Source organism: Syngnathus acus, chromosome 24, assembly GCF_901709675.1.
Source record: "Syngnathus acus chromosome 24, fSynAcu1.2, whole genome shotgun sequence".
NCBI classification, from domain to species: Eukaryota; Metazoa; Chordata; class Actinopteri; order Syngnathiformes; family Syngnathidae; genus Syngnathus; species Syngnathus acus.
This window is the reverse complement of record NC_051108.1, coordinates 2,832,373-2,855,510: the sequence shown is the minus strand read 5'-3', so window position 1 is coordinate 2,855,510 and position 23,138 is coordinate 2,832,373. Positions and strand designations below refer to the sequence as shown.

Sequence of the window (23,138 nt, the reverse complement as noted above, 5' to 3'; positions counted from 1 at the left end):
GCTTGTGCGTCCAGATATTCGGACCACTTTTGCTACATTTGATCCTTTCGTCTTACTAACCTGTAGATAGTGACAGGTCCGCGAAGGCTTATGCTCGGTGTGCATCATGGTTTTCTCTAGGTTGAGTGATGACTTCCTATAGGCCTCCTTTGCCTGGCTAACTGTCAGCGTAGACCAGGAGCTCCGCTTCATGAATTTGCCTTCGGGCGCCATTGCCATACTGTCACAGGCTATGCACTTGACGTCGTTGTTACTCTTCGAGGTCTTGAGTGACAGCTCTCCAAAGTGGTGTCCGTGTATGGGATCTGGGTAACAATGGGCGATGTGTTCCCCGTGGTGTCGGGACATGACGCTGGGAGTACGGTAGGTGCTGTCACTATCCAGATTGTCGTCAGAGCTCCACCAGCCGCCGGACCGGTGCTTGCGTTCTTTGCTCTTGCTCCTCTTGCTGCCGTGTTTGTTAGGCTGATGGCCGTGGTGATGGTAACTCCCTGATCCGCTTCCTATAATGTCGCCGCCTTTTGTGCCGTTCATCTTGGACGATCCCTCCAGGGAGTGGGACTTTGTGAAGAGCTTCTGGACCGAATGAACAAGGTGTCTGATGCGGCCGGGACTCTCGCTGCGTTGTTCGGCGGCGGTGGATGTACGCTGGTACTGTAAGGTGTGGAAGCCATCGCGGTGTAGTGGCATTTGCTTCTCAAATTGATCCAAGAGATTGGCGGGGAGGCGATTGCTCTTGGTGCCGGCGTGGTGCGAGGAGGCGGCGGCCGCGGCTGCAGCAGCGGCGACGGCCGGCGAGGTGGCAGAGGCTGTTATGGCGACGCAGTCGTCCCGTGTGGCCGAATCATAATACGGAGAGCTGTAGTGCATCCGGGGGAAGGTGCTGCTGGAGATGTGGTCGGACACGGCGACGGGAGGCATCACGACCGGGGACATCATCATACAGTCGGAGTGAATGGAGCTCCGCGGTGAGTAGCGATGTTGGAAGTCCATAGGGCAGCTCTCTGTCGGGCTGAGCAGGTAGGAGGTGTGGCGGGTGTCCGAGCCATGGTGCGTGTGGAAGTCATGCACGTAGGGGTCGTAGTCGAGCCCATGGGGTAAAGGGATCTGGTGTTGGGAGCGGCTGCCCGATAAGCCCTTCATGTTCCTGGCCGGAGGGAGGCGTCTGGCTTCATTGAATTTCCCAGACCGGGACCAAGGTGTCTGCTCTGTTGTGAAGGAAAAGAAAGAAAGGTATTTTAGAAATTTAAAAATGCACCTCCTGCAACCATGCGATGCATTTCTTGGTATCATCTCACATTGTTAATCAGGAGGAGGAAATTCAGACACTGTCGAGTGGTTACAATGTGGGTAGTAAAGGCGAATGAGCTATTTTCCAACTTTCCAGCGTTTTACCTGCACCCTGAGCTCATTAATCACTACTCTCCTATGCAGCAGGAAACCCCAGTGTAGAACCGTGCACTCCTTCTTACATAATACTCGGGATCTCTGATCTCACACACCATTTGAAAAGAGCCAAAAATAAATTGCACAGTTGTCATGGCAACGGCTGCTGAAAAACCTAGGTTCTGTAACCGGGATTTTCAAGGTTGTTTTGGGTGGATCCGAGCCACGGAGAAAAGGCTGAGAACGCGTAGTGTGTGTATTGTGACAAAGCTACTAGAGCATAGCATGGTACATTGAGCAGTTCCAATTTTTTTTTTAAGGAAACGTCTGGGTTTACTTTTGGGAAAACTCAGTGAGCAGCATTCTCTTTTTTGCTTCCACTGCACTCATCATCTCTGTCCGGAAGTCCGTCAGCGTCACACTCCTTCAAGCGTGGTTGACATCAGCGCGTTGCTAGGGCTACAAATTAAATCAAATGAAAGCAGACAAGCAATACATGCTCAGACATCTAATGAGAATGTGTAGATTCATGTTTACACTGTAATGTAGTTTTGGGAACATACTGTAATGACTTCATCAACCAGGGCGCTCATCAATCAACTTGACAGGATTGAGCAAAGTAAAACTCTTAATCAATATCTATCTAGAAACAACAAATTTCTGCATTTATTATCCCGCTACCACTAAACTCATACTAGAGAACGCAATAAGCCCTAAGCGGGTTCTGCAAAAGGCTGAGGACAAAAAGATTTTGTTGAATTATAGGAAACTTGTTCAAAAAAATTCATCTCAAGTAAGAGCATAAACAAGCCCCTGAAGGTTCAGGTCATCCAATACGTGCAGCAGACTGCTCTGCACTATCGGCCAAAGCCGAGTGGTCAGTGTACAGTTTTGCACATGTGTGGGAGGTGACATCAAGGCAGAAGATCCTGGCAGGCTCAACAAACTGGGAGAAAACAAACTTATTGTGTCATCGCACTGAATTCTCTGCAGGCAGTAGTAGAGGGGGAGGATGAGTTTCTGAACTCAGCTCGGACAATATCGCCCACTCTCTTTGCAATAGCGGATATATAGGAGGAGAGTTAGCCTCGATCGTCAACCCCGGATTGACCTATTTGTGTCTGAGCAAACTTCTATCTGGCTGCCCAATTTAAAACTCCGGGGACACCTACAGACGAGATGTTTCTCTTTTATATTTGCTTGAACTGTTATGGTCTGAACAGACTTGCACTTTGACCTTATTCAGAGATTTAAAACATCCCAAGGATGAGATCATAAGTCCTTATTTTATGAAGACAATATTCAATAGCTGACATCATCTCCACCTTTGGGATGAACTAGACTGGGTGCAAAAAATCTCTCCTTCCCTCTACATCTGACCTTTGACGTAGCTCGAAATGATTTAATAATTACCGTATTTTCCGGACTTTCCGGCGCACCTAAAAACCTAAAATTTTCTCAAAAGCCGACCTTAGAGTCCGGTGCGCCTTATACATGGACTAAATTCCTAAATTTAAACTGGCCCGAAGCATTGTGTCATGAAATCAATCATAGGTGGCCCGCTGAAGACTATGAATCATGAATCAAAAAGACTATGGCTCATTATTTTGTGATTATAAAGTAATTTGTTGCATCTGAAGTTGAAATAAAAAAGATAAAATGGAGAATGATTTGATTTGGATTAAAAATCTGACATGACACATTAATGGTGCGCCTTATAGTCCGGTGCGCCTTATATCAGGACAACGTTTTCAAATGGGCCGTTCATTGAAGGTGCACCTTATAGTCCGGTGCGCCTTATAGTCCGTAAAATACGGTAGTCCCAATGATTTTCCATTTCAGTTTATACACTAGAACTGAATGCTACAGCAAAACCACATTTGGTCCCATTTTTACTTTCTGCAAGTGTCCCAATGTTTTGTCCACTATAATGTACTTGACATTTCCAATTACACGCCGTCATTTCCAGAACACGCGCTAAATGCATGTGAGATGCAGAGGTGAGTTTTCTTGCCTTGCAGCTTTGGCAACCATTATTGTGTTGTAAGCGCCACAGGCTATTTCCTCACTACCTTAAATCTGCTTTTGTCAGCACCTGATGCAGCTTGTAACCCACTTTCATCCTGAGAAAGATGTCACACATGGAGGGGAGGGCCAGTGGGGGAAAGAAGAAAAAAAAAAAAAAGAGGGGAAAGCCTCACTTGCATGCTCTGCTTTTTGACTTCATGCTGCCAGCTGCTTAGCTATAACTAAAACCGTGCAGCCTTGCTACAGTCATCTCATGTCCATGCATTTCCCAAGATGGTTGCATAACTTGGCATAAATGAAGCTTTCCTCCTCCACACCAATACACAGCTAGCTAAATGCCACAGGGACGTACGGAGCAACAGGCAGCTAAACTGTAGAGCATGAATCACTGCAGTGAAAAATGCTTTCTCCATGTGTTTTTTTTTTTTTTATTGCTGTGGACCGAGCATAAGCTTCAGATTAGTCTTGCACACAAAATAGCAACACATTACAACACGGTTGAATCAGCCAATATAATACGAAGGGAAGCACAATATTGGGCAGGTGGGAAGGGTCCGGTCCGCCAACGCTGAAAGTGAAAACATCATCTCAATTATACAATTTCATAGAGGCCAATTGAAGATTCTAAATTGCCCCGCATGTGTGATTAAATATGTGATTAGTTTCCTGGGTCTGTCTCAGCTCTGTGATTGACAGGTGATCAGTCAAATGAGTTTTAACCTTGATACAAAGCCGTTTAATCAAAAATGTACTGAAAAGGCAGATGACTTTTTTTTCCAATTCCCCCTTTCCATATCGTGTATCATCACCAAGACAAACAATCAATACGGCTTCTCAAAAAAAGTAGTCGCCTGCGCTCATGCATACACAAGGATTGCGGTAAATGTTATATATAAGAGGAACGAGCGCTCCATCTTGCAACATCATATTCAAATGGTTAGGGAGTTTGCAGCAGAGGCCCGATTCCGTTTCCTTTCCGCCCACTTCAGCCTACCGCTGTTCTTGTTGCAGAAGGCAGACACTGACTGATGCTACAGTGATGCTTCACACTTTTGGACACTCTCCTTTTCTCTCCATCCTAACACAGAAGAAATGGCCAAATAAGGATCTCGTCGTTTATCACTAGTCACCCGTAAAGCCTCCCTTTTACACACAAAGGCAGATTGGCCTGAAATTCCAAAATCACCAGAAATGGTCACAACACATTGTCGCCATGCAGTTCACAATTCATTTAGGAGAGTCTTTAAAAGTAGCAAAAGCCTGAAAGACTTTCATTTCACAGCCGAAAATAACTAGCAAGCATCTTCATTGGTGAGAATAAGAGGAAATGAATAAAAGGGATTGCGCAACATGATGGGGCAATTTAGGTTTATCCTGAAATTTAATGCGGAAGCCGTATATCACATAGTACAAACAAGATTTGTGTGGATTTAGAGGTACATATATATTCCCGAAGGGGATTTATTGTTCATTGTAAACCACAATTAGCATTATATCCTGGTAGTTTCTTTATATATAAATATTTCTGTATTCGGTCGCCAACTTAGTCTGTTAAACGTCTGATAACAAACAACTGCCACAGTTAGCGTCAGGGGGTAAAGGTGAGCAATTCATCCTCGAAACCTTTAATTACCTTTCATAGTCTAAATCCGTGTTAGAAAATTCTGATCCCTGCAATTGCAATATTGCATCATTATTTTCTCTAATTGCTGACATAGTGAAGTTAGTACCGCACCTCCGATTCTTGCCGTTATTAAAATAAATCCACAATTACCACAACCGGATTCATTTGAAACAGCACATTACTATAATTCCCATAAAGACTTTGGAGAGCTGTTAGTTTTAATAGGTTGCACGTGCCCATCGTCATTAAGACGCAGTCTCAGTGCAAAGTACCGTTGCTGCCTGGGTCGTCCAAGCAACAAATAGTCTGAATATGTCAAAATGGTATATTTATAATAATATTTATATCTAATATGCCAACCCTTACATCAGTTCATTTTAAAGAAAGTAAATTACAGTTTTAAACAGACTGTACCTTAATGCATCATTCATAAACACATTATGCCTTAAGTGAGGGAACTCTGTTTTCATTGGTGGGCCAATAGCTGTGTTTGCTTCATGCCCGAGTGTGCCGCACATTGATTTTCCCGCAGGGAAAGTGATTTATCTGAACAATTTGAAGAAGCTGGGCAACAAGTGCATAAATTATATGGCAACTCTGCTTTTGTTTATTTCGATAGGTCTATAAACATACACTCCATATACACACTTATCTCCATTTTTGCTCGGAGTGAAAGGACAATTGCAGAATTCTCTCCTCTAGCTTTCTGTTAGCACACCAAGGCAGGCTGCTAATGAAGGTAAAAACAGGATGCTGTGATAATGACACCATCAGCTGTTGTTCTGAATCCATTATCATGTTATTAGACTGCGACGGTGATTACTTTTACATTTTGGTCATGACAAGTAATGAGACGGTCAGTATGGTGGCCATATGTTACTCTGGGTTAGCTTGCTTTAATTAATTGGGCCGAGGCTGTTTCACAATGAGACTAAAGCCAGAAAGCAAATAAACTGAATTACCATATTTTCCGCACTATAAGGCGCACCGGATTATAAAGCGCACCTTCAATGAATGGCCCATTTTAAAACTTTGTCCATATATAAGGCGCACCGGATTATAAGGCGCACCTTCAATGAATGGCCCATTTGAAAACTTTGTCCATATATAAGATATATACATTTGGCCCGCGGGCTGGACTTTGGACACGCCTGCTGTAGTGGCTCAATATTGGTCCATATATAAGGCGCACCTGATTATAAGGCGCACTGGCGGCTTTTGGAGGTTTCTAGGTGCGCCTTATAGTGCGGAAAATACGGTAGGTCACATAATTGAATATTCACATTGATTTAGAGATTCGCTCTAAAGTGGCGACGAATATTATAAAACCGGCTTTGCAATTTGTGTGACTCTGCTTCTAACTGTGCCAAAATACATCTCAAGTGTGCTTCTGCGGTGTCCAATTTACCTTCAGGCATGCGAGTTTGAGATAAATCAAAACACACGCAGACGACAAACACACCTTGGCTGGTCACTCACATACGCGTGAATGGAGACCGTCGTCTTTTGAGGTGACATTCAGATCTCCTGTGACACCATTTGCATATTTTGGCAGGCAAGCTGAAACAATCCATGCCCTTCTCTCATTGCTAATTCCCTTGTCTTTGCCGGCTTTTAAACAGATCGACCATGACTAAATGGCTACCACAGCGGCACAGCTATGAGCCAGAGAAACTGACAAAGCACTTTTATTATTCATATATTTAGTGCTGTGATTCATTACCCGTTTCACTGGGTATTTATGGACAATATGATTTTAAATTTCCGTATTAACCTGCAGTGGTGTCTTGATGTGTCATGTTTTTAATTCAATTTTATCTTTCAACATTACAGGCTAAATTATACCTTGTTGGAAAACAAAATAACTTCCTGACGATGTAATGCATCGGTGTCAAACTTGTGGCCCGGGGGCCAGACACGGCCCACCACATCATTTTATGTGTCTCTCAAAGACAAATTGTGCATCGACTTCATGTGTCAATACGAATTGTCTTCACGTTTAAAAAAAATAGAGATATTACTAGCAATTTTTTTTACCATTCATATTTTTTTAAATATTTGAGGAATTTTTACTATTCTCTGATTTCAAAACTAGTTAGCAGTTTGTTGTGTAGCCTATAAGACATAATAGAAGGCATTGACAGTCATAGTGACTACTGTATTTTCCGCACTATAAAGCGCACCGGATTATAAGGCGTACCTTCAATGAATGGCCCATTTTAAAACTTTGTCCATAGATAATGCGCACCGGATTATAAGGCGTACCTTCAATGAATGGCCCATTTTAAAACTTTGTCCATACGTAAGATATATACATTTGGCCTGCGGGCCGGACTTTGGACACGCCTGCTGTAGTGGCTCAATATTGGTCCATATATAAGGCGCACCGTTGGCTTTTGAGAAATTTGAGGTTTTTAGGTACGCCTTATAGTGCGGAAAATACGGTACATTGACTATGTTGCAGCCCGCGCCAAAAATGAGTTTGACTGTGTAATGAAAGGGTGTAAAAAATAGTATCATAGAACATCATAAGTGCATTCAGACATTGGTCTCAATGGTTACTACAAGTCGGAACTTGAGGGGATTAAGCCTTCAACTGTGCCATTTGAAAAAGCTAAGATCCTACTCCATAAGGCGAATGAAGCTGCAACAACTTGAATTGCCTCTTTTGGCAACCCAAAAATGAGGCAGATAACTTGATCACGCCACTCGATTTGAAGTGGCTGACTCATTAACGGGTGCTGCTCCCAAACTAAGGGACAGCTGGCTGCAAGTGTCCGTGTCATCCGGACAGGCCCAGTCACTTTGGCTTCCTCCCAAGGTCACAGTCAGTCTCTCAAAGAGCCCAGGAATCACAGAAGCACAAAGAAGGGCCCGTCACGACACATCCATCTTTAGAATAATGTCACCAAAAGTTGCTGTAATAATTTAGACATATTTACATAGTCACTCAGGTTGTAGGAAACTCTACAAGGACATGATGTGACTCAAGCTTCACAAACCAACCTGTTGACAAATGTCCTTCAAAAAGCATTCGGTTGCTTTCGCAAGACAATACGACCCGGCTGGAGTGTTTTCTCTGCTGTCTCACAGTATCCAGGCAACCGTGGTTATTCCATCATCCGCCAGACCGTGCCTCCCTTTTTATTAATCTCCAAACAACCTTTACGTGATCTCAATGAATGACGAGCAGGAGCGGAAAGTGATGCTACACACTGACGAGTGGCATCTTTATTTACAATGTCCAAGTGCCCATTTTAAATGTAATGCAAAATAATACACAGCTCAGTCTTTATATGGCTTGTGGACCAAAAAAAATAAAAACTTGCCTGAACAAGCAAATTGGGATTTAGCACAATAACATTAGCGCTCTAAGTTCTCCATGTGGACACATAGCACCTGGTAGGTGCTTGTACCCAGTGTGAATCAGAGCACTTTGACTATTAACACGCAGCGAGTAGCATGACACTAAAGAGGAGTCAAAGCCATCTGGTAATGTCAACTCACACACACTCGAAAAGAAAATGCAGAGTACATCTTTGTAATGAGATGAGCCCCTATCACGATTTGCAGACTCTGTTCCCAAAAAAACAACAAACACATGAGAGTGTTACAAAACATGGAGGAAGGCAGTCCGATCATTTTTCCCATCACGCAGAGTGGCTGTGTTTCGTTTTTGTATTTCACAAGACAATTAATTCGCTATTATTGCCTTTGTATGCAGAGAATGCAGAAAGGAAAGAAAGTTTTGGAAACATTGCTTTTCGTTAAAGTACAATATCTGCGTTGTCCTTATTGTAGCAATACGTGATTATTTTGGTCTCTAAATGCGTGAGAGGAAATTTAGTGTTTAATCTGCAATACCCATCATTTAATGCGACAGTGTAATTAGTGGCAATAAAATTTTGTATCTTACTTACTTGTGCAATGTCTATGCTATTCTTTAAATTGATCTAAATTACTGCAATGGTGGAGACTTCTTTTTTTTATGTCAAGGACTTGCAAGCAAAAATCAAGTACCTATAAATCTTAAAAGACTTTAAACTATCCACGTGAAAGCTTAACGACCATTTTGGGCATCCATTACACGAAGGGTCTTTTTGTCATTGGTCGTCTCCGCTTCTGACCTTCTTCACCCTCTCACTCTCCCGATGGCACTCTCCACCCTCGCCTCGCTCTGTTCCTCTGACTCACAATGTGTCTTGCTCACACACACACACACACACACACACACACACACATATATATATATAGGACACACAGTACATTAGCTTTTACGGTTTGTCAATATTGACGATTGCTTGGTAATTCAGCCTTGATGACACACCCACCCATGTTAAAAGAGTATGACTGACAGCATGAGAGACAACACACTCACTGACAGCAAACAACAAAACACATGTGGAAATATGCAGCACTTGAACACACCGTTATTATCCCCCCCCCCCCCCCCCCCCCGCACAAACACACACACACACTGGCCCAGATCCGTCTTATGAAGCGGCACTCTTTGCTGGAATGTACAGCAGAAGCGGGGTGGTGGGGGGGAGTGGTTTGGTTGTGTGGTGGGGTGCTACAGCACCGTGAGCATCTCCATGGAAACAGGCTGGAGAGCAACATTTCCCGCTCAGCATACTGTCAGAGACTGAAGATGAATCTAGTCCTCATTAGGGAAGCCAAACCATAGCACCACACACCAGGAGGGTGATTGTACTAATAACTGCAACATTTATTTTTTTTTTACCTACAGCACGCACCCGCTGAAGGGTTTTCCTCCGGAAGCTCCGAAGTTGATTGTATTTTTACGTGTGTAAAAGTTGATCTGACGTAATAATATGTGACGTAACGTACAAGCTTGGGAGTTGAATGGGTTTGTCGATTTGTGTCGGTCGTGTGCTACAAGCAGAGGTGTCATGATGGAAAAGCCCTTTTATCGGCAGATGCTTTGGTGACAATGACAGAGTCGGTCTGGTGCCAAGAAATAAATGGTGCAGTGGGAAATTCAAGCTTGGGCCAGGTTGATACTTTAGCGTATACACAAAGAAGACATAACGTCCGTTTATGTTGTCAACACACATATCCATCATAAGTTATGCTGAAGCGGACTTCTCTGAATACTCTCAAACTCACCCTTCCACTCACTCGTACACCCCCACACAAGCCTTGCTCACTACCTAACATGGTCATGTTCCAAAGAAGCACTTGTGAGGATTAAAAATGGAAAAGTAGGATTGCGGTTATTCTCAGACCATTCGAACACACTTTGAAAGACCACCGAGCCAAAAAAAAAACATTTGAGCATGTACATTGTAAAATGCAGTTAATTGGGATTAAACACAATCAATTTTTGATTGCCTCCAAAACTCACATAGCAAACCAAATATCAACCGCCATAGAACTTGGTAGAGCCAAAACATGGCAAATCAATAAATAATCTCAAAATCGACTTCTTGCGTAATACAGTACATCACTTTTGAATCTTCGTGCCTTTTACCACAGCAGTCAGAAGTTTAAACGAGGGCAGTAGTCCCATAACATACGTAACGGGATATAACCACAAACTAATAGTTTTCCATCCAGGTTTTATGGTGCCTTCAGTTCATGAGCAATGCAGCTTGACTTTTCTTTTGCGCCCAGTTTGTACATAATTATAGCACAAGTGTTTTAGCTTAGACACCCACTCACCCGCAGGAATCCAAAACGCCTGAAGCCCTCTCAAACAGCAGGGGGTTGGATTTTTGATATCACTGCAGCATCAAGTTTATTAGCCAGAACTAATTTGGATGCGAGAATATAGGCTGAACCTTCATGAGGTCACGTCAGGCTTTGAGCTGACCAGCAGAATTCCCAAAATCGGACAAATGGCGACTTGGTATTCCTTTAGCCCCCTCTCACCTCTCCTTAAAGTCACTTTGTCAAATCACAATGTATTGAGATGTTAGGTTATTCAGCTCCCCTCTGGCGCCAACCAAATCAATAGAAATGTTGAATCCAATATCATTAAATAATTTGGAGCACAAAAAAAAAGTCGCAGTGTGAATGATGTTAAGCTGTTTGGTCAGATAGTTGAGATAAAAATCCCCTTGTTGCTCACGGAAAAGCATGGATGAGGGGCAATCCCTCCCCATCCTTTTTTGGATTCTGTCACACACAGATACTGCGTATGGACACACACCTGAACATTGTGAATGAGTGGAGGAGCCTCTTCACCCAAATCAAAAGCTACAGATGCTAAGGACATGCAGACATAGCAACTTCTCATCTACCAATTCACAATGCAACAGTTTTGTGGGGAAAAAAATAAATAATGTGGAGGAGCCGTCTTACCGTGCAGCGAGCCTATGTTGCCGAGGCATTGGAGCACATACGCTGTGTGTCATCACACGATGACTGGGAAGCTGCCGCCAGCCGAGAAGGTGTTTCACATCAGAGATGGGCAAGCGGGGTTTCTCCTCTGCTATTCTGCTCCGTTTTTTTTTTGGTTTTTTTTGCAAAGCCCTCAGACGAACGGAGCATAGACGGAGGAGGAGAAGGAGGAGGAGGGGGAGGGGGAAGGAGGAGGAGGAGGAGGAGAGGGAAGGCAAGAGGAGACAGCAGCGTGCCGGGCTGGGCTGCTGTGGATCACCTGGAGCACTGTTGGGCTCCGCATTTACTCCTCCACTGCAGTAGTGTGAGCTGCTTGTTTCACAGGCTCCCGCACATCACCGCAAAACAAGGACGCGGATTCTCCAAGGCGCTGGATTCAGGATTCTGCAGCGCTGTTGCACCATGCGCTTGCTTGGAGCCCCATCAGCATGCATGCTGACATCCCTTCCTCACAGTCTGCATTTAAACCTTCTCCTCGCTTGTGTCCAGGCGGTGGTGGTGGTTTGTTAGCACTTGATGAGTCACAGGTGATAATCTCTGACTAGTGTATGTTACCAAACGTCAAGCTCCTTAAAGCCTCGGCCAACATCACCTATCGTCACTGTCGCCAAGATGACGTCACAACCAGTCAAATGAAATGGAAGTTTTTTTCATGGCCTGACAATTTGGTGACAGAATTTAGACTAACTAAGAGCAGGTCTAAAATGTGGTGCACCACAATTTTGGTGGCTGATTCTGAGCTTTCCAGATGTGTGGATGTCATTGGGTTTTTTTTGTTAATAAAAATGACATCAGTAAATCTCTGAAATTAATTCATTCAATGAATTATTATTATCTATGTATCTATTTTTAAAAGCACTCCGTAATAACTATAGCATACATGGCTGGAAGAGGTGACAAAAATCTATATTTAAACAAGTAAAAAAAAAAAAAATGTCTCAATTTATGTCCTCTAAATTTGGGGTATTTGATTTGTGGGAGCTGATGGACATTGGGTGGATATTTATCAAGGATCCACCAATTGTGTCTTTTATTCTAAAGTTTTATATAAAAAATGCATCATTTGGAAGTGATCCAAATTGGGATTGTTGGACTTTGGCAGAGTTTGTTGCTCCACTGATTGCTATGCAAGTTTGTTTCATGGTAATGAGCTGGATTCTGTAACAACTACTTCATCTCTGTCAACGATTTGGTGTTATGCCAAGGAACGGACACTTTCATTTTGCTACAAATCTGAATAATATATATATGTTTTGCACTTGGTATGCTGATTATGGCATTATTATTTTTATTTTTTTTTTTTATTTTTTTTTTTCACCGAATGACAAAATTCTGACATATCCAATTTTGTTTTCTTCTAAAAGGATGCCCACAACTTTTTTAGAGATCTTTGCTCTACTCAGTCCCATTGTTGTTCATTGTTATACCTTGACCAATCCTTTTCCAAACTAGAACTTGAAAGTCCACCCAGTCTAACATTTCTTTTACTTAATCAGCCTCTTTTGTGCCCCGCAGCACAGCAGAACTTTGGGGTCAAGAGACAATATGAAAATGGCACAAATATCTTTTTTGGGTTGATTTGAAGCCATGAGTGCAGCTCATTGGCATTCCCATTGAGTGCAGGTCGTGCTCAAGAGAAATGCGAGCGTTGTTCTCTTGAGGAGTAAACGAAGGCAGATCGAAGACACAAGGACAACACAAGGCCAACAGAGAAATGGGAGTTAATCCTTCATGATGAATGAAATCAATATTTGGGTAAAAAAAAAAAATACTTTTGCTCACAATAGTGACTTTTGTGTTAAACAATGAGATGATAACGATGAACATAAAATCCATACTAAAATGTTTGAGACGAAAGCCTAAAAAATTAAGTGTGGAATCGATGCAAACTTAAACTGTAAAGGAGCATCATTGTTCCATTAAAATCGAGGATCCTTTCTTTCGCTTGACACATTTCGAGTTGTCATACACTATGCTGAAATGATGTTGGGAATTCAGATATTGAAAGTGTCTTGGCAGATGTGGTTAAAAACGATGCAGTCCTATGTTATTCAGGAAAACACTGCCACTTAGTGGTACTACATTGTGGCGGTGTACTGTTAAAAAATGACCACATCTGAACTCTTAACCTTTCATCCTCGTACTTCAAATACAAAATACAGAATCTAATAAGCGGCCAAGCAAAAGAAGTCAGAGCAGGAGCACATCCCTTGCCTTGTTTCTATCCATGCTTCCGAACTTTCTGTGACCTCGGCTGAAAACAATCATGTGCATGTGTGGAGTCTCTCACATTTATCAAATTGGTCAAAATCCCATGAAAAAAAAAAAAAAAATCACCAAATGTATCTATCAAGACTGCGTTGCTGAAAGAAACACTACATCTTACCTGAATCTTTGTCCACGAAAAGGCAGCAGTGAGTCTGGAGTAACCATGGCAACACCTGTGACACAAAGACATGTGTTCAATACGGCTGAGTCACTTCAGTACAGTAAACATTGGCTTAATGGGGGGGACGCTCAATTCATAGTGGAGATACCTGTACTTGATGCCATCCATTCACACTCACACCATTGAGATTTTTGCACAACTTTTTATTTTCCACCCTCTGGTGTGCATGCCCACGTGATCTATCAGGAAAAACACGCTTTGGCTGCAGGTTCGTTACCTTCTTCATGGCTGACATGTTCCTTTCACGGCGAAGGTCACTTTCTGACGAGGTTCTTCCACCACCGGCGAGCGGCAATCATGTCCGCGATGGTCAGTTATTCCCACGGGGAACGTGCGCGTGATTCCACGTCGCGAGGAGGTGGCGAGAGTCTCGAGGCATCTTGCGTGCATGGATGTGTGCAGAACTCGTCCAGATGCGGTGTAACGCTCCCGATCGCGTCTGACGCCATTTTTATTCCCACCCCTCTAAAGTCTGCAAGCACACTTGCAAGGATGTTGTGATGCAGTCACAACTTCTTAGCAACTTCTATAAATAGACAGACGCACTAAAACGCCTCTGTGTGAACGAAATCGTCATTTTGATGTTGGATAGAAATTAAATGCCACCTCATTTGAATTTAATTGTTAGGGTTAGGTGGACTTGCACAATAATAAAATTATAGAATAAATCAAATTAAAATATCAAAACAAGGAGACGAGACGCCAACAGGGTCCGATTCTGCACAGCGTCCGGAGCACTTAGGCCTCTTCAGTCTGGGACTGAAAGCCAGCCTCCAAAGGACACCACTTGCCCCACAAGCTGACAAATTGTGGTTGAAGAATGGGATGGCCTCCCACAACAGCATGTGAGCAGGCTGCTGACCAGCATGAGGAGGAGGTGCCATTCTGTTGTGGTTGTGGATGGTTCCTCCAAACTCGACTCACGCTTGAATCAATGCATTGTTAAATTGCCAATATGTCTTGTTTCTTTCTATTTAAATTATCCACACCACCAAACAAGATACAAAACACAAATATATGGTTTCATAAATGTGGCGTCGTTTAAAAGGATAGTAAACCGACTTTTTCATTATACTGCCACAAAGCAGTTAAAGCAGATAAATTATTTACTAAACACAAATTTCCTTTCTCATTAAATAACTAAACATTCCCTATTTGTATAAACGTTACATTTTGCAAATAAAATGTGATCTAAAAAGTTAAAATCGTCTTTTATGTGTAAATTGTCTTGCTCATAATTAGCAGTTTACGTTCTTGTGCGTGTTAAGGATTGGCCGCTAGATGGCAACATTTCACCACTGTTGCCGCTTTCGCTGTCCATGGTACTGTAGGACAATCACAAAACATTCGATGACTCTTACCAGCTTCTTTGCTATTATGTCGATAATTGGGGGTGGGCAGAACAAATATAGCTTCTTCTTTTAACACCATTTGGATTTGACTTAAAGTAGAAAAAATATATATAGTTCTTTTTTCAATTATGTTTTCGAATTTCGATTATTTAAATCTTAAAGCCTACGAAAAATCATTTATGTAGAAAATAGGTCAGAAATGGCGAGCTATAAAATATATGTTAATCTACAAAATATAGATTAATTCAGTTGTTTTTTACTAGTTTAACAAATGCACTTTTCTACAATATTCTAATTCATTTCAATACGCCTTGCAAAGTGTGATTGGACTTTGTATTTATTCCTTCATTTATTTATTTTTGCTTTTTACGTACCATTTATGGTTATTTATTTTTTAAACCTACATTTATATGTGATATTCAGGAGTAACATCTCACTCTCAAGCTACCCATGTAATTCCTTTTACCGAAACACTTTTCGTGATTCAATTTTCCGGATGTGACGTTTTTCAGGCTTCTGATTTCCTTTGTTTCATTGTCAGGTGTTGAACTCTACCTGTAAATAAAAGAAACACGTCCGAAATGTTCTGGGTAAGTTATATACGTTGCACAGGTAATATTTTGTTGAAGCTATTTACTTATTTGTTGTAGCTTTTTCAATAATACGTGTTAAGAAAAAAAATAGTGCGTATTTATTCAGACTTACTAATTTGACCGTTTCCCCTGATCGTTTTATCATAAAAACCGAACTGCATTGCTGCGCCTGTTCCTCCGTCTTTTTTTTTTTTTTTTTTTTTGACGAGGAAGTAGCAGTTTTGGAGTGCTGACCGTGCAGCTTCAGAGTCCGCATTAACTTCGGAATGGCGCCTGCATATCTAAAGCTCTATGCACATTAGAGCAACCATGCACGTCATTTTCGTGGATTTCGAGGAGGGGCCGGAGATAGATCTGCAGGCGTGGACGCTTGGCTTGAACCGGCCCAGGAAGTGAAAAACGTGCAAAGGTACGAGTGTGTGTGAATGTCTCACTGTTGCGTATTTAATCATTAAAATGTAGTTTTGGGACGAGGAGTTTGTGCTCTCTGGAGCCACTCCATTTTCACACTAAGATTCCTGCAAAAGTCCGAATCGGTTTTGAAAAGGAGCAATTCTCACACCAGCGCGTCATTGCAGCCGATGAATGTTGACACGTTTAATATGTCGCCAACGTCACACTATGAGGTCAATCAAGGACATTGGAAATGGAAAGGATTCTAGTTGATTGTCATTTTGCTGTCGCTTCAGAGTTGCCATGTTTTTAATAATGCAGAATCTTGTAATACTTGTATTGCTAAAATATATATATATATATTTATATATATATATGCACTGTTCAAAGTCATCTTTTTTTATTTTTCCCTTTTAGATTGCCTCCCTCTTGTCCAGACATCATCTAATCCTGCATCAAAATGGGGAATATGAACTACAGCTCCTCAGCAGGTGCATAACGTTCTCCAGAAAAGTCCCACACAATATTTTAGTCTGATTTTTCCTAAGTAACTTTCCCAAATTAAAAATTAAATCAGTCTATCCTTTAAAATGTTTTGTCAGATTTGTTTTCTTGCAAGCCAGTGAGATGATGGAGATATCTGACTCCACACAATATTTGTTTTAAATAAATGTTTTTAATGCACACACTCTAAAACAAAATTACACATTACAAATGAGTGAACGAAATAATGATTGGGTATTTTTTGGAGTGAATGAGCGTGAGTGTTAGTGAGCACGTTATAACGTGGACGTTTGCTACACTCCTTTTAACCTTTAACCTTCCTTTCCCTGCACTCAGGTTCTCCTTTGGAGTTCTTCCAAGCTCTCGCAATGCCCTCTGAGACGGATCTGGCAGCCCTGGCCATGTCCTCCGCAAGCTTCGCCAACAAGTCGCAAACACCCTCGCTCAAAATGGCCGCCGACGCCTCCCTGGGTACCAGCTTGGCAGTGACACAACCCTCCGAATGGGCCGTTTTGAGCAACGAAAATTCTTCGGATGAGAGAGGCGAAGTGGCGAGCCACGACGAGGCCCCGGCCATCAATCTTTGCAGCCTGACATCGGAGCATTCGTCCAGGGTATGGCCGTTAGAGCAGAGCTGGCAGGAGAACGACAGCGGGCTGGAGAACGACAGCGGGCTGGAGCCCCAGGCTGCGGCCGAGACGTCCGGAGAGGAGCTGAGTCAAGCCTTGCCGGGCCTGATGGAGCCTCACCGCACCATGCTGGGCCTCAACCTCAGCACGGATGCCACCACGGAAGCTGTAGGTAGGCCACGTCTTTTTAGCTCCCAGTCTTGTTGGTTGGCTCAGATTTAATGTGACCTTGGACACTGGGATTGGGATTCGAATCCTGCTCGTGTGGTGTTGTTAGTCTAAAAATTACAATTGATTCCACAAGATGGCAGCACATAAAAAAATAAAAAACCCTCGCTAGACATTCATCAGCATTTATTCTCATTAACATTAATTTGACATTTTCTTTATCTTGTCAGAACTGGTCAGACATCTGATAACAGAGAGAGACAAACTGGCTGAGGACGTGAACATCCTGCAGGAGACTCTAAAGGTGAGTCCCCTCTGCAAACTTGTTGAATTTTGTAAGGCCTTGGAATTTATTTATTTTTGTTCTACAGAATGAGAAGTCAGAGTGGGAGCAATTCCAGTTGGACCTGCTGGTGACTGTTTCCGCGGCTGAGCGGATGCGGACGGAATCGGATCAGGCCCTCATCGAGCTCCAGGAGGACCGCAGATGTTTGCAGCAGCAGCTGGCCCAGACCCACGAAAAGCTGCAAGAGACTCAGCGGGAGCTGCAACGTCTACGCTCCAAACACACGGACAAGTCATTTCAACTGTCCTCACTGGAAAAAAAGCAGGAGAAAATGGATGGAAGGTTCACAGAAGACAAAAGCAACCCTGCGGGGCGACATGAGATGAAATTGAGCAATTTTATGGCGAAGGTTGACGTGGGAAGTGTGAAAAAACAAGAGGAGCATGAAGCTTCTGATGAGAAGGATGCCCCAAAGTCAGCAAGCACGCAGCTGACAGCAAGGGGTAGAGGAAAGGCGTACGTGGATGCTCTGCAGAAAAAAAATGGAGGTGCGAGTGATCCAAAGAAGACCTTGATGTCATCTGAAAGGTCTTTGTAAGTTCCCAATCTGTCTTGTATTGGATTTCATGCTTGCACTTTTTCATATTTACTTTTCTCCCTCAGGAATGTGCCCCGTCTCCAATTGCCTCTTGACTCTCATAACAATAACTCGATAAAAACAAGATCCACATTGCCATTACCGAAGGTACAGTGCATGGAGTTCATACAGAACCCATTTAATGTAAAAAAAAAATTGCTCATGTTAATTAGAATTATTATTATTATATATATTTTTTTAATTGGCAGAAAGAAGAGCCAACGCGAGGGAGGAAGCTGTCTCATCTTTTAAAGCGGCAGGACAACTTGTCAGGTTGTCAGACAGGTAATACTAAGACTGACGCAAAAGATTTTTAACTTCATTATTTTGAGATGCAAGCACAATATATTAGCAGTGTACTTCACATTAAGTTGCGGTATAGCCAAAAGAATATCCAATTTCCCCCTCAAAAAAAACTCTTACAGTGTTAGTGAAGACTGTTGGAGATTCGGAGACTTCATCCAAAGCAAATGTCCTCTCCTATGCGTCCAAACGTCAAATGGAAGCCGCATACACAAAGCCACTTCTGGGTAATTTGTACCCCAACTGCCCCTGAGACCAAACAATTTGAACACCAACTTTTGTTTTTATATGTTGCAGGAAAACAGGAAGAAAACCCACACTCAGATGTTGTTATCAAGTGAGTACGGCTTTGAATGAATCGAACAGTAAGCAAAGTCGGAAGCACATTTGACTTCTTTTCCAGACCTCCGGAATCGACACGCGCTCCGCCGCGACGTCACTGCAGCACAAGACAGGTCATGTTGAACCAATGTCAAAGTCGCACCAGAGGCTATCAGGTTGGAGATTGCAAATGAGTGTTTGGGAGTGTTCATGCATACTCAAATGAGCATTTTCATTTCCAGTACATTGAGATCACAAACTTCAGCACTTGTTGGGTGGACGGTTTGGCCTTCTGTGCTTTGTATCATAACTATCTGCCTTCTCGTATCCCTTACAACAGTCTCAACCCGGCAGAAAAGGTAGGAGTAACACAAGATGGTTGACATTTTTGTAAAAGCTGCTTTTCTTCTCCAATGCCATTTATTCCTCCCTCCAGAAAGAAAATTTAAATCTTGCTTTTCGGACAGGAGAGTCCATTGGGATCAAAGCTACTCTGGTGAGGGATTATCCTCATTAATATTGTTTTGACCCTGCTAATGTTTATTTTGCACTTTCATGGTTACCGTGCGGCAGTCGGTGGACGAGATGCTGACGGATGAAGGTCCAGACTGGCATAAAGTACTACGTTATGTCGAAAGCATATTTCGTCACTTTGAGATGGAGGTAGCCACTACCTATAGTGTCGACTGTGTGACTGTAACATGACTCTGCGATTATTTTTTACGCTCCGTGTTGCCTTGCAAGTCCCCAGTAGTAGTTTCTCTAACGGCGTTGCTCACGCTGGGTAAGATAAGCAAGCAGGTTTGTTGCACTGACTGCACAACCATTTTTTTTTTTTTTTAATGATAAATCCATAAATCTCACAGAACTTTGGTGGGCTTTGAACTACTGGTTTGCACTGAATTTCTTTTTGAAGAAAATGAGCACTTTAAAGGTGACTATAGGGACACTAGCATTATTTATCTTGGCCGTTAAGCCTCATCATGTTTGTTTGTAATGGTCACATTCATTGCCTGCCAAACTTAGACATAAACTGAATATTGTTTTTAATCCTATTTGTCTGAGGAACATGTCAGGGTCAGTGTTTATTTTTATTTTTTTTAAAGTTGTCAAGTTGTTGCCTGAGACTTAATGCAAAAATAAAGGTCTAATTTGTCTGCATAAAACTATTACCTTTTAAATTTTATGAATTGGGTACTGGAAATAAAAGCAACTATTATGAATACATACATATAAAGGATGGGGTAGATTTTAGATGCACTAATGTTTAATTGTGTGCACAATTGTGTTAAAGAAACTCTCAGAATACATAAAAACAATGACATTTATTTGCATATGGCATGGTATACAAAGTCATGTGGAAATTTGGTTCATGGAAATGTGATAAATACGCAGTATATATATATAGTTCATGAAATGACAATGGTGTCACACAAGTTTTTCATAATGTATGTTTCCTTTCAAAGAAAGTGACATTGACACTGAGCCTCTGGATTAGTATCATTCTTATGAGGCTGGAATGGCGCCACCTATGGGTGGTGTGGACAGAGGTGGCAGGAGGAGAGACTTGAGTTTGGTTGACATGGCTGCTATTTCAGGATCCTGGGTTTCATAAATCTTGACCAATCGGGCAAACTTCAGGACACCTTAAATGAAATTCAGATCTGAGGTTAAAACACTTTTTGGACTACTTTGAAATTTCTCTACAAATCCCAATTATTTAAACTTTACCCAAACATTAGCACATTTTCACAGAATTTCCAATTTTATAGCCCTTTCTTTATCTTTCTTGACCAATCCACAACATTCCAAGCCTCACATAATGGGCCTGCAGAACTAGTGTGTCGTGGATTTTCAATTTCAGGGGGTCCTCGGTTTACGACGGTCTCCAGACACACGTTTCGTATATTTAAAGTCCATTTTTATTGTTCCGACTTGCACCGAAATTCGGTTTCCGTTGCCGCGTAGGAACGAATCAACGTAAACCGAGGACCACCTGCATTTTGACGTCACCTTCTCCTTCATTGTTGAAGCCGTACGCTTTGATGACTTCCTGTTGAATGAGCGTGGCCACGGGGAGCACCAGCTGCAGCATCTTGCCCATGTCGTTGCATGCGCTCTCCCTCGCCTCTTCCATCCTCACCGCGTTTTCCGGAACAGAGAAAGCCTGTATCACCTCGCTGAGTACCACTAGGACACAAACACAAAAACCCATAGTAAGTTACTATGCCTAAGTAATGCATACCTCAGTGAAGTGGAACAACTGTACTATGCATGTATGTATGTATGATATAATATAATATACTTACCTCTTGTCTGCTCCACAGTCAGGGTAGGCTGCTGTGCTGGTGCAGAGGCCATGTCTGGAAAGAGACTGACGAAACACACGATTGCAATTATTCTGTATTGTCGCACACATAATAACCCGACGTAAAAGGAGAAGCAGTCATATGGATTGAATTCGGTCGATATCTTAAGGTTAATGACGATATCGAGTTGTCATCTGTTCCGTGCAAAACGTCACATCACGTATCTATTATGCTTGACTGCCATACGTCAGACTAACGCAAACTGTAAAATTTATCGTGATAAATAAAATAGTGTGGAATAGTTGACGTGAATTAGGTGTGGTTGGAGTTGACGTATCGACGATGTCTCGTTAACCCCAAGTTCTTCTACAAAACACATAACTGATAATAAAAATAATAAATCTGCAAATGTAGTATTTTAGGATCCAACTCACCACAACGATGAAAACAAAACAAAGCAAGCAAAATAGCTTCGTGCGACGACGGTACAGGTTAGCGACAGGCGTTTTACGACAGCAAATCCTGCTTTCAGGCAAACGAGCTGGCTAAAGTAAACAACGTCAGAGTGGTCACACGGAAATGTCACTAAGACGTCGATACGTGGCAGTCAAAGCACATTTGAACGTTGAAGGTGTCGACGAGCTTGATGGATGAACTTCAGCGTCTGCTGACAAAATCGTGACAGTTTATTTTCCAAATGGAGCGGAAGCTTGCAGATTTCAGGGCTCGGCGGCAGTCTAAAAGGGGTTCCGGTCGGGAGCAAGGCACCGGTATTCCCCCAACAATCGCGGAAGCGGCGTCAACTCCACTTGATGAGCAAAATCCAAACCAGAGCTCCCAAGATGAGGTGAATAATTGTGTTTTTAAAGCGTTTCAAGCAGTCCAAGTAGCTCTTCACAAATAAGAGCTACTTGGACTGCTTGAAACCGTGTGCTTGTGTCAAAATAAACCAAGGATAAGGAATTGTATTTATTTTACACACTTTCTTCCCTTGCTGAACTCCGTACTCAAACATTTCGTTACTATGGCGACAAGCTTGCCCGTACTTAGCTCTCCATATCTAAACAAGCTTTGGTTGTCATTATTTGAGACTTTTGATCAGTACCTTGTCAGTAAATTGGCATAAGTATTGTTTACCAAATTAAAACCAGGTGTTTGCAAATGTCTTACTTTGAAACAATGCAATAATAATCCATTTGCATCCACGAAGGACTGCAGAAATGTGACTTTATTGTTGAAAGACTGAAATAAGAGGATTCTTGTGTTCCCACAGCCCTGTGGGGACTGGATGCTGGACAGCTCGTGGGGGAGATGGCTGTCCACAAGAAGATTTCACTGCTCCAACATCACCCTACTCAAAGTCCTGATCTGGGTGATGCTGCTCAGCTTTTTTGTGGAGCTGGAGTTCGGCTGGGCATTTTTCGTCATCTCCCTTTTCTACTGGATGTACGAGGGACTTCGTGACCCGGAGGATCGGGAGCCTGAGGAGATGAGCGCATATTCTGTCTTCAATCCGAACTGTGAGCCGCTGCCGGGCGCTCTCACTGCAGAGCAGATGGAAGCAGAAATGGGCTATAGGCCCCTTGCAAATAGATGAAATGCATTGCCCGTGAATCTTGACTTGAAACAGTAATGTCAATGAATGTAATTTGTCTGTTGGCTGCTATTTAAATGACTGTTTCACATTTCCGTAATATGTGTCATTTTTGCTGAAAGGAGAGATACTTAAAATTACTTTTTTAAGGTTTATAGCATGGGGAATTGAAGTTCATCAAACGTCCACCAAAGGC

The 23,138-nt window shown here is 42.4% G+C and overlaps 4 protein-coding genes across 6 annotated transcripts in view; 2 read left to right on the top strand and 2 right to left on the bottom strand.

The window, feature by feature from the left end:
• Window positions 1-11,984, bottom strand: part of LOC119118400 (disks large-associated protein 2) — a 31,029-nt gene extending 19,045 nt beyond the window's left edge. For 2 of the 3 annotated variants that reach the window (XM_037245412.1, XM_037245413.1), the window contains exons 1-2: window positions 11,366-11,982; window positions 61-1,208 (exon numbers count right to left, since the gene is read on the bottom strand). In XM_037245412.1, the coding sequence (XP_037101307.1) occupies window positions 61-1,143 (1,083 nt within the window). In that variant the 5' untranslated portion in view covers window positions 1,144-1,208; window positions 11,366-11,982. Of the gene's footprint in view, window positions 1-60; window positions 1,209-11,365 lie in introns of all 3 variants that reach the window. The other variant, XM_037245414.1, reaches the window with a different exon arrangement.
• Window positions 11,985-15,862: 3,878 nt separating this feature from the next.
• On the top strand, window positions 15,863-20,278 carry LOC119118407 (cytospin-A-like). Its single transcript, XM_037245425.1, has 13 exons — window positions 15,863-16,207; window positions 16,609-16,682; window positions 17,032-17,496; window positions 17,723-17,796; window positions 17,864-18,366; window positions 18,442-18,523; window positions 18,625-18,700; window positions 18,841-18,945; window positions 19,016-19,055; window positions 19,122-19,215; window positions 19,282-19,398; window positions 19,476-19,535; window positions 19,613-20,278. The coding sequence occupies exons 2-13, from the start codon at window positions 16,652-16,654 to the stop codon at window positions 19,742-19,744; spliced, it is 1,779 nt and encodes a 592-aa protein (XP_037101320.1). The 5' UTR covers window positions 15,863-16,207; window positions 16,609-16,651; the 3' UTR covers window positions 19,745-20,278.
• Window positions 20,279-20,345: 67 nt separating this feature from the next.
• grcc10 (gene rich cluster, C10 gene) lies at window positions 20,346-21,913 on the bottom strand. The gene is made up of 4 exons (XM_037245466.1): window positions 21,783-21,913; window positions 21,349-21,413; window positions 21,053-21,229; window positions 20,346-20,685 (listed from the first exon to the last, which is right to left on the bottom strand). The coding sequence occupies exons 2-4, from the start codon at window positions 21,398-21,400 to the stop codon at window positions 20,546-20,548; spliced, it is 369 nt and encodes a 122-aa protein (XP_037101361.1). The 5' UTR covers window positions 21,401-21,413; window positions 21,783-21,913; the 3' UTR covers window positions 20,346-20,545.
• Window positions 21,914-22,017: 104 nt separating this feature from the next.
• saysd1 (SAYSVFN motif domain containing 1) lies at window positions 22,018-23,037 on the top strand. The gene is made up of 2 exons (XM_037245459.1): window positions 22,018-22,195; window positions 22,622-23,037. The coding sequence occupies exons 1-2, from the start codon at window positions 22,046-22,048 to the stop codon at window positions 22,943-22,945; spliced, it is 474 nt and encodes a 157-aa protein (XP_037101354.1). The 5' UTR covers window positions 22,018-22,045; the 3' UTR covers window positions 22,946-23,037.
• The last annotated feature ends 101 nt before the right edge of the window (window positions 23,038-23,138 follow it).